This window comes from Gekko japonicus, unplaced genomic scaffold (assembly GCF_001447785.1).
Source record: "Gekko japonicus isolate JY-2015 unplaced genomic scaffold, Gekko_japonicus_V1.1 scaffold241, whole genome shotgun sequence".
NCBI classification, from domain to species: domain Eukaryota; kingdom Metazoa; phylum Chordata; class Lepidosauria; order Squamata; family Gekkonidae; genus Gekko; species Gekko japonicus.
This window is the reverse complement of record NW_015160216.1, coordinates 1,038,466-1,049,944: the sequence shown is the minus strand read 5'-3', so window position 1 is coordinate 1,049,944 and position 11,479 is coordinate 1,038,466. Positions and strand designations below refer to the sequence as shown.

The window sequence follows — 11,479 nt, the reverse complement described above, 5'->3', positions numbered from 1 at the left end:
TCTCCCTCTCCCCACTTGATCGTGGGGTGGATTAAAGCCCTGGGCCGGTGGGTTCTGACCCACGGGCCATATGTTTGACAGCCTGCTCTAATGGAACAAATGAAGTTAACTCAGAGTTACAAAATCTGATGTTGGTGTAAATCTTGTTAGACTTTAAGGTGCTGCTTAGTCCTTTTTTCATACTGGAGGGGATGAAGGCATATAAGACAAGATAGCATGGCTATTCAGTAAGAGGTTAGTTAGGCTGTAAGGTTGCATTGGAGTTTTTAAAACAGTAAATGTCCACATCAGCCTTCTTGAACCTGCAGGCACTTTTTGGATTTTTTAGAAAGGGTAGTAGGCATCATCACAAAATGGATGCCACAGACAACAGTGCAAGCACAAAATGACTGCCGTGATGCTATGTAAGTCACAGTGAATGGTTCCACATATAAAAATTCTTGAAGATTTCCTTTTAGCTGGAAATGTTAATTGCATACAAAGCTTGTGTTCTGTCACTTAAGCTTACAGGTCTTTCCCCATGAGTGTCCTGGAGGGGATCGTCAGTATTCTTCCTTGGTGGGTTGTGTGAGAGCATGTCATTTGTGCAGCACTGAACTACCCTATTATATGTCGGCTGTGCTGTCCAGTGCTGGTACAGACTGGACCCAGGAATAAAGGTGGAGATAACTCAAATAAGTGTCTCAGAGATCTTCAGTGTGCTGCCTGTGGGTGCCATGGCGCCCACCCACACCTGTTCTGGCACTCACCAAAGGTTCTTATAAGGTGGGCAGGGCTTTTGTCCAGCAAGGCTTCTGATTGGCCACTGGAGATACGAAGGGTTGTGCAGATTTAAAAAACACTGCTTCAGCAGCAACCACCATCAGAGCACAAGGATCTTCACTGTGTGACTGAAGCTAAGCTGCTGCTGCCATTTGTGGCTGGCTCCAGCTGCTGCAGCAGGGGGGGGGGGCATGCTGTGTCAGAATCCCAAAGGTGCCTGCAGGCTCAAAATATTGGGGACTCTTGGAATAGCTGTTTAGGGACAAAGTACATTTGAGAACAGCATCATTCCCAGCTGAGTCTTTGACCATGCCACAGACTGCATCCCCCCTCATATGTTGTTTTCTTGTTTGTATTGAAGGCCCTTGTTAACTCAGCTGTCTTAATGAAGTTGGAAAAGAAGCAAAAGGGTTTTTTTTTAAATGACTAAGAGTGATATGAAGCTACAGATGACACTACAACCCTGTCAACCCTTTCAGATCAGTGTTTTTCTTGGGAAGTGATTGAATGCTGCAATGAAACTATCTGATTTTTTGAAAAGGGGTGGTGGTGGTGATAAATGATATAAAATTTTCCTCCACTTCCCAGGTTAGAATAAACATTCCACGGGGATGTCACATCCCTTTGTTCACAGCACCCATATGCAGTGTTCCCTCTAAGCTGAGTTAGTGTGAGCTAGCTCATATTTTTTTAGCCTCCGGCTCACACATTTTTGTCTCAGCTCAGGAAGGATGGCTCCAGAGCAAACTGATTGATGCAGTAGCCAAATCTCTCGCTCACAACTTTAATGCCGGTAGCTCACAAAGTAGAATTTTTGCTCATAAGACTCCACAGCTTAGAGGGAACATTGCTTATGGGAATTATTAGTGCATTTCTTAATTATGGTAATGAGCAGCATAAGTGAAAAATCAATTGGCATGTTTCAAGAGAGATCTAACGTTACAAAATTAAAACTGTTTATGCTTCTTCTTAAAAGACTTTAATTACTTATGATATTACTTGAAACTTTTGAAAAGCTTTTACTTCAGAAGCCAGATGTCTGAAATAATTTGATTGTGGGTAGATTTTTTAAGGTAGATGCACCAAGAATGGAGATGGGTGAAAACAACCATAAGTTGTTTAAAGATACTTGTCAGTTACTGAACACAACAGATTTAACTGATATTACTACATTTATTAAGCTGTGGTTCATAGTATAATTCGGACCACTGGTCCAACTGACATCTGCTTGGACTGGCAATGACTCCTTGGGGCAAAGCTCTTTTCAGCCTTGCTATTCCAGGGTGGTTGTTTATTAAGCAGAGATGCCAGAGACTGAATCTGGGACATACGGCATAGAAAGCATGTACTCTACCACTGAATAGCCTTTCCTTAAACCTGCATGTTGAGTAGTTTTCTTATAGATCTAAAAAAGAAAAAATGAATTAAGGAAGACCTTTAAAAGTTATTGATGCCAAAGATGCAGTTTCTATGTTTTATACAGGGGGCCACTGTCTTCAGGTCTCTTCACTTTCAAAACTAGTGGTAAGCATTCATTCTCTGTATTGCCTCTATTTCTAATGGGATCTAGAATTCTAACTAAAGTCTGTACAGTTCTTTGATCACTTTTTCCTAGATGCCTCATTGCCATCTCAAACTTATGTTAAAAAGGAAGTCCTCCACTAGTTTCTCCTTGAATCTTCTCTGTCTTCATTCCTTGTAGCTGACGGTTATTTCCACCCTCCTTTGGGGTCATTTTGGATATTTTTCATTCTGTTCCAATATCCAGAATGTTATGGCACATGTTTTCTTCAACAATGCCAAAATCCAACATTTCCTTACAGTATCTGTTCTTAAAACTGTGCTTTCTGCCTGTCTCTCTGTTGACAGTTTTTACGGTTTAAACTTCATTTTGATCCAAATGAGTTACAGTATTTAGCAAGGGAGAGTGTAAAGTAAGATGGTTTCATTGACTCTTGGTTGTTTTTTGTATTCAGGTTGCTATGGGACACTGGGAATGGAGTCTGGCGTAATTGCTGATTCACAGATTAATGCATCATCATTTCTCGAATGGCCTGAGCAAACTGGTCAGCCAAACACATGGAGACCAGAAAGAGCCAGACTGAAAAGGCCTGGACATTCTTGGGCAGCTCTTAACAATGATGAATATCAGTGGTTGCAAATAGACCTAAACAAAGAGCAGCGAATAACAGGTAAGCATACCTGAGCTTCTACATAAAAGGAAAACTTATATGTAAGTATGTACTGAAACCTTAGTTTTAGCAGAACTGTGAGGGGCTTGCTAACTTCAGTGACCTACCTCCCAATGGGGTTGGCTGCTGGGAGAACACACATCACTGAGTGAGCCAAGAGAGCAAACCCCATGTTATCCAGGTGACTAAAGGTATCCTGGATGGGGGACTGACAGCAATTTAATGAGAACAGAAAACAAATCCAAATGAATTTCAAGCGCAATAGGTACAGTGATAGTATGAAAGTAGATTATACACTTTGAACAGTATTTATGTACAACTCCATGTATGGATTATGTAAGCTATTTCTCAAATGTCTTCTATTACTTGGAAGGCATTACTTCTGAGTAGGGGTGCTTACTGTATTTCCTAGTCACCATTAGCCAGCATAGTGAAGTCGTTAAGAGTGGTGGACTCTAATCTGGAGAACCGGGTTTAATTCCCCACTCCTCCACATGAATCCTGCTGGGTGACTTCAGGCCTATCACAGTTCTCTCAGAACTCTCTCAGCCCCACTTACCTCACAAGGTACCTGTTGTGGGGAGAGGAAGGGAAAGGCAAGTATAAGCTGCTTTGAAGCTTCTTGAGATAGAGGAAAGCAGGGTATAAAAACCTACTCATCTTCTTCATTACCAGATCATGATCTACTCATTGCAAAATTCAGGCTTAAACTGAAGAAAGTTGGGAAAACCACTAGGCCATTCAGGTTTAACCGAGATCACATCCCTTAAGAATATACAGTGGAGTTGAAGAATAGGTTTAAGGTACTAGATTTGATAGAGTGCCTGAAGAACTGCGGATGGAGGTTTGTGACATTGTACAGGAGGCAGCAATCACCACCATCCCAAAGAAAAAGAAATGCAAGAAAGCAAAGTGGCTGTCTGATGAGGAAATAGCAGAGGAAAGAAGGAAAGCGAAACGCAAAGGTGAAAAGGAAAGAGTTACCCAACTGAATGCAGATTTCCAGAGAACAGCAAGGAGAGATAAGGAGGCCTTCCTGAATGAACAATGCAAAGTAATAGAGGAAAACAATAGAATGGGAAGGACTAGAGATCTCTTCAAGAAAATTGGAGAAATCAAGGGAGCGTTCCATGCAAAGCTGGCCATGATAAAGGACAAAAACGGTAGGGACCTAACAGAAGCAGAAGAGATTAGGAAAAGATGGCAAGAATACACAGAAGAACTATACAAGAAAGACCTCAATGTCCTTGACAAACACGACGGTATAATCACTGACCTTGAGCCAGACATCCTGGAATGTGAAGTTAAATGGGCCTTAGAAAGCATTACTAACAACAAAGCTAGTGGAGGTGATGGTATTCCAGCTGAACTATTCAAAGTCTTAGAAGATGATGCTGTTAAAGTGCTGCACGCAATTTGCCAGCAAATTTGGAAAACGCAACAGTGGCCACAGGATTGGAAAAGATCAGTATACATTCCAATCCCAAAGAAGGGCAATGCCAAGGAATGTTCAAACTATCGCACAATTGCACTCATATCACACGCTAGCAAGGTCATGCTCAAGATCCTACAAGCTAGGCTTCAACAGTACATGGATAGAGAACTGCCAGAAGTACAAGCTGGGTTTCGAAGAGGTAGAGGAACGAGAGATCATATTGCCAACATTCGCTGGATTATGGAGAAAGCAAGAGAGTACCAGAAAAACATCTACTTCTGCTTCATTGACTATGCTAAAGCCTTTGACTGTGTGGATCACAACAAACTATGGCAGGTCCTTAAAGAGATGGGAGTACCAGACCACCTCACATGTCTCTTGAGAAACCTGTATAAGGGCCAAGAAGCGACAGTTAGAACCGGATACGGAACAACTGATTGGTTCAGCATAGGAAAAGGAGTACGACAAGGATGTATACTGTCACCTTGCTTATTTAATATATATGCAGAGTACATCATGCGAAATGCTGGCCTGGATGAATCACAAGCGGGAATTAAGATTGCTGGGGAAAAGATCAACAACCTCAGATATGCAGATGATACCACTCTAATGGCTGAAAGTGAAAAGGATCTAAAGAGCCTCTTGCTCAGAGTAAAAGAGGAGAGCGCAAAAGTGGGCTTGAAGCTCAACATCAAAAAAACTAAGATCATGGCATCCGGCCCCATCACTCCTTGGCAAATAGAAGGGGAAGCTGTGGAAGTAGTGACAGACTTCACGTTCCTGGGATCCCAGATCACCGCAGACTGTGACTGCAGCCATGAAATTAAAAGACGCCTGCTCCTTGGGAGGAAAGCGATGGCGAACCTAAACAGCATGATAAAAAGTAGAGACATCACCCTGCCAACAAAAGTCCGCATGGTCAAAGCAATGGTATTCCCAGTAGTCATGTATGGCTGTGAGAGTTGGACTATAAGGAAGGCCGAGCGCCGAAGAATAGATTCTTTTGAACTATGGTGCTGGAGAAGACTCTTGAGAGTCCCTTGGACTGCAAGAAGAACAAATCAGTCAATCCTCAAAGAAATCAACCCTGACTGTTCCCTGGAAGGCCAGATAATGAAACTGAAGCTCAAATACTTTGGCCACCAAATGAGAAGGGAGCACTCACTGGAGAAGACCCTGATGCTGGGAAAGATTGAAGGTCAAAGAAGACGGGGACGGCAAAGGATGAGATGGTTAGACAGTGTCATCAAATCAGGAGATCAAAGTCAATTCTAAAAGAAATCAACTCTGAGTGTTCCCTGGAAGGACAGATACTGAAGCTGAAGCTTAAATACTTTGGCCACCAAATGAGAAGGGAGCATTTGCTGGAGAAGACCCTGATGCTGGGAAAGATTGAAGGTCAAAGAAGAAGGTGACAACAAAGGATGAGATGGTTAGACAGTGTTATCAATGCAATGAACATGAAGTCGAGCAAACTCCGGAGGACAACCAAAGATAAGAGGGCCTGGTGTGATGTGGTCCATGGGGTCGCGAAGAGTTGGACTTGACTGTGCGACTGAACAACTTTTTGCCAGTGGTAAAGGCCACTGTAGCTTTCTGCACAGGCAGCAGGTATATAATGGAACTCCCAAAGTCTGCATAACCCTGTTTTGAATAAAATGCACACTACATCATTACTTTCAGTTGAATTATTTTTGCCTGAGAACACATTGTTCTACTAACACTACCTTTGACTTATTTATACACTTAAATTTGGCTTTTTAAAGCATTAATCAGTGTTCAAAATTCTCCAGTGGAAAACTTGCCTAAAAGTTGCATAATTTCATGATTTGTTCAGAGTTTACACTATTATAAAAATATTAAAATAAAAGAATTACAGGGTTTTTTAGAAAAAGGAGTCCAAGATGCTGTTGTTCGTCTGCAACTGTATTGGAAAATTGGGTGGCTCGAGATGGTCTCTTTGGAGGCCATCATGAGCCCACTGGAGAGAGGCTGGGTCCAGAAGCAGCAATCGATGTGAAGAGTCACTGGAGTGAGGGGCCATCTCTTTTTCTGCAGGCCCCCGCTCGTAAAGCAGACCCAACTGCTCCTCCTCCTTACAAAACACAGTCTTCTCATATAGAATCATTGTGTTTCATTTGACATGTATGGCACATGTTACTTTTAAGGTTGTTTGTGGTAGAGAATTTATTCTTAGTAATGACAACAGGACTTGGGTGCAGCCATGCCCAGATTATTATATGAGATAGTTGCATATTTTACCACAGAGACCCAGCCCTTGTTCCTTCCCTGAAACCACAAACTGTCCTATATAGCACTGCATAATCACCACTCTTTGCCTAGTACCAGAGCAACAGTTCTGAACATCTGCAAGGAGCAATGCCGACTGCTGGAACAAAGAGGGCGAGATGATGTATTGAGGCAGTGTTAGCAGATTAGTGCTTAATCCCATTTTGTATGGCTGCTGTGTGCCTACACTCACAGTAGGACTGGGTCCAAATCAGCAGATCTGAGCAGCCACCAAGTATTCACTCAAACATTCATCTGCAGCAGACTCTTTGAGGCGTGTACCTGTAAGATACACAGTTTTTCACATTTCTATTTTATTTCGTTCACATTTCAGAATTTTAAGTGTACATGTAAAACATAGTACATGAGTGCACACAAAATACTGTATAGACCTTCGGGAAAATCTTGTTGGTCTCTAATGTGCGACTGGACTCAGATCTAACTGTTCTACTGCAGACCAACCACAGGCTTATGAAAGGGAGGAAAAAACACAAAACCTTTGTCTTAAGTAAAGAATATCAGTGCTGTTGCCTTCAATGTTCTATTTTTCAAAAGAGAAATTCAGGGTCACTTTTTTGGTCCAGAGGAATTCTATCCAGGTTATTTGCTGCTTAAGTGTGTATTATGCTTTAAGCACTGATGAACTCAAAAGAACAACAACATTGTTCTTGCCACATTTTGTAAATGGGAACCTTCTTATTCACAGGTATCATTACTACTGGCTCCACTTTAGCAGAGTACTATTATTATGTCTCTGCCTACAGGATTCTGTACAGCAGTGATGCACAGAAGTGGACAGTGTACCGAGAGCCTGGCGTAGAGCGGGATAAGGTAACGTTGCTCTATATTTTCTTGGCTAAGTTAAGTTGAAATTTCAGTATCGATGAGGAAATATCTCCTTTTTATATTATGTTCCTGCAGGTTGGATTCTTAGATGAATGGGGACAGCACATGAACAAATATAAAGTATACATTATACTATATGGGTAACTAGATACGTCCTTGAGCCTCACTTCGCAGACAGTCCTGCATCAAAAGGCTAAATCTCACACAGGGCAAAATGGAGATGCGGAGAAAGCTGCTCAGTGCAGTCTAGTGGTAGTTCCAGAATTTTGAAGAGTTCGATAAAGGCTGCATCATAATCATCTTTCTCTTGAAAACCTGGTGGCCTCTGGGATTAGATGACCTCTGGGATTTTTATTAATTTTATCTTTATCTATTTTAAGCATCTGTGCTTTGCTCCTCCTGGGTTCCAGAGGGCTTGCACACATAGGGAACTAAACTGGCAGTAAGGAACTCATATCAGACACAGCACAAAGGTTTCCAGAGGTCAGTAAAATCCATGAAGTCTGCTGCAGCCCCTTTGCCTTGGTGGTAAATTGTGAGAAGCAAAGGGTGTTCGTCCTGTCAAAAAGTTAGACTGAAGCCTTGTCACTTAGTAGCTGAACAGTCCTTCCAACAACCTCCTGCAACCAAGTTTGCTCCAGATATATTATTAACAGCACTTGCTTTGAATGCACTTCCTGAGCTGGGACAGGAAGACTCAAACTTGCCCAGTATCTGAATTCTTCTGTTGAGCTCAGACTTACAGAGAATTTCAGAAAAACTGAGTTGCCCTCATTTTCAGCCAATGGTGCAAGCCTGTCTTATGAAGATCAGTCATCATTACCAACAAGTCATTTATGTCGGGAATTTTTGCAAAAGAGCACACTAAGTTGATTGCTGTTTCCTACTTGAAGTTACATGGATAAATATCTAGCTGGCATGGTTAAACTGTAGCAAAGGAAAAAAAACGATCCAACAGATATTTATCCTAGTTTTTGACTGCCCTCTTCTGGGCTTGCAAGGTAAAAATAGCCACTTGGTAGAATAAATCTAGATGAATATTTTAAAGTACCAAGCAGTAATAGTGTACATAGAACTCTTTGGAATTTTTAAAATGCAGCATTCAACAGATGTTTAGGATTTTTAATGAGACGAGTCTGATGAAGAGTGCTTGAGTTAAAATTATGTATTATATATATTAACATATGTGCATGAATGTCATTTGTTGCATAGATTAATGTGACAAAGAGGTTTAAAATGCCTATAATAACTTGTTTTCCTTGTTGCAAATATACATTTTTGTAACGGAGAACTGGCACTGTATATAATTAAACAATCTGTTTAATTTGTAGATATTTCAAGGCAACACTGGATATTATCAAGAAGTTCGCAATAACTTCATTCCACCCATTATTGCTCGTTTTGTTAGGATAAATCCTGTGAAATGGCACCAAAAAATTGCAATGAAAGTGGAACTGTTAGGATGTCAGTTTAGCATTGGTAAGTGAAAGGACAGTCTTCACTCTTTTTGTTAGACATGCTTGCATAGGAGGAGTACCTGACGGAGTTCTTTGTGCCTTGTAAAATGCCAATTTCTTCTGCTCCACTGAAAAAAATAAATTATTAATGACCTCTAGATTTTTATTTTTTTTAAGTTCGGGCTCCAATGCACCCACCGCCCAGGAGCAACAATGACTTTCCCTTGCAGACTGATAAAACAACTCTCACACCCGAGATCAAGAATACAAGAGTAACTCAAAGTGAAACGGAAGGTACTGATATCTAAGGAATAGTATTGCAGCAACATAGTTTAATTCTCATTGGTTGGTACTCCTGTCCACTGCATTTGTATCAATGATTTCTGCAGTGCAAATATTAATATAGCATCTGATATTTAGAGTTGTCAACTCCAGGTTGGGAAATTCCTGGAGGTTTGGCAGTGGAGTGGGGGGCGGCAGAGTTTAGGGAGAGGAGGGACCTCGGGCGGTATAATGCCACAGAATCGACCATCCAAAGTAGCCCATTTTCTCCAGGGAACTGAACTGTGTAGTCTGGGGATGAGTTATAATTCCAGGAGATTTCTAGTTTCCATCTGGAGGCTGGCAGCCGTAGATTGTTTTGAGGAAAAGTAGTGTGTGTACATTAGTTTGATGACTAAATGGGTCATTGAATGGCATGCAGCAAGCACAAAAACCACACCCAGAGACTCTGCTTACAGAGCTTTATTTGGATAAAGGGGATCAGACCAAAACCAACCGAGTGTTCCAAAATTCACAGTCGCAGTCACATTCTTTTGTACCTTGCACTGACAGCAGCCTTCATTCTGATTGGTTACAATATTTCAGCATGCATATATTTCATGGCTATAATCATTGTCCTTTGTTGTTCTTTACTAGGTGTTTTATGTAGGCTGCCCTGAGCCAGCCTCAACTGGGAGGGCGGAGTAAAAATTTAATAAATCAAATAAAATCTATTAATTCATATCCTCTATAAACTTTTTCTATGATCCGTTTCCCATTATTGTTATCGTACTACATCCTCTAGCTGTCCCTTATTCATTGTGCTAATTTGCCCTAATTGATTATTTACCCTCCAAGGTATTTGTGCATTTATTTGCCCCTATAGACATTCCCAGAGTTGAAACATTCTTCAGAGTTTTTAAATCACCTCTTCTTCAGAGGGCATTCCAATCTCCTGACCGTCTGGCACCTTGCATCTTTTATAACCCATCACTATGTTCTAGCAATTCATTTGCTGGCACATCAGTCTTAGCAATTGTTTTGTGCTAAAATAGAGTTAATGTAAAGGCGGTGGCTCAAGTGGTTAAGACCCTGAACTGCAGGCTGGAAAGTCGGTAGTTCAGCAGTTCGAGACCCGGGTGCCGCATGACGGAGTGAGCTCCCGTCTCTGGTTCCAGCTCCTGCCAACCTAGCAGTTCAAAAGCAAGAAATTGCAAGTAGATAAATAGGTACCGCTTCGGTGGGAAGGTAACAGCGTTCCGTGCGCCTCGGCGTCCAGTCATGCTGGCCACATGACCACGGAAACGTCTTCAAACAGCGCTGGCTCTTCGGCTTGGAAATGGAGATGAGCACCGCAACCCTAGAGTCGGATTCGACTGGCTTTCGAGCAAGGGAAACCTTTACCTAAAGGCTTTGATGAAGTGTGTGTGTTACACTCTGTTGCACAAATAATATATATAACCTCTAGATTTTGGTTTTATTTAAAGTTTGGGGTCCAAGACTTAGAATACCCCTACCGCCCAGGAGCAGGAATAATGACTTTCCCTTGCAGACTGATAAAACAACCTTCACACCAGAGATCAAGAACACAACAGTAACTCCAAGTGTAACCAAAGGTACTGATATTTAATGAATAGTACTACAACAGCATTATGCTTTTAGTTAAATCTTAAATCTGTCTTAATTTCATTCACTTGTATGTGGAAGGGGAACTGTGTCAGAGAAGTCATCTTATTTATTTAGTTACTTAATTTATACAATAGAGGTGGATAATTGGTATGTACAATTGTGTTATTTATAGAGGGAACAGTTTTTGAATTGAAACCTAGCAATCCCTACCTGGGTGCTAGATCAGAATGCCAAGTGTTCTGTGTACTGAGAAGTGCTGCAGAAATGGCAGTCATTTGTGACTAGTTAGTGAACTGTTCGAGAGCTCCCGACTCCAAGCCCATTGGCTTCGTTGGGCTGAGAAGGGTGTAGCTCTGCTTAGGATGGCACTGGAAGGAATTAAATGGCTGCTCAACTGAATTGTCTTGAAAATTTATATAATTTAAAGTTAGAGATCTTAATCAATAAGCTTTCGAGGACCCTACCAACTCTCATTTATTTAATGAGTTTCAGATGTGGCATTGGTGGCTGTTCTGGTGCCTGTTTTGGTCATGGTCTTTACCACCCTCATCTTGATCTTAGTGTGTGCCTGGCACTGGAGAAACAGGTAAATGAATAAACGCTTTACG

At 41.4% G+C, this 11,479-nt stretch overlaps 1 protein-coding gene across 1 annotated transcript in view; it reads left to right on the top strand.

Moving 5' to 3' along the window:
* Positions 1 to 11,479, top strand: part of DCBLD2 (discoidin, CUB and LCCL domain containing 2) — a 45,466-nt gene that overhangs the window by 24,636 nt on the left and 9,351 nt on the right. Inside the window, exons 7-13 of the mRNA XM_015410624.1 lie at positions 2,246 to 2,286; positions 2,739 to 2,954; positions 7,385 to 7,509; positions 8,856 to 9,003; positions 9,159 to 9,275; positions 10,730 to 10,858; positions 11,364 to 11,457. Of these exons, the coding sequence (XP_015266110.1) occupies positions 2,246 to 2,286; positions 2,739 to 2,954; positions 7,385 to 7,509; positions 8,856 to 9,003; positions 9,159 to 9,275; positions 10,730 to 10,858; positions 11,364 to 11,457 (870 nt within the window). The remainder of the gene's footprint in view (positions 1 to 2,245; positions 2,287 to 2,738; positions 2,955 to 7,384; positions 7,510 to 8,855; positions 9,004 to 9,158; positions 9,276 to 10,729; positions 10,859 to 11,363; positions 11,458 to 11,479) is intronic.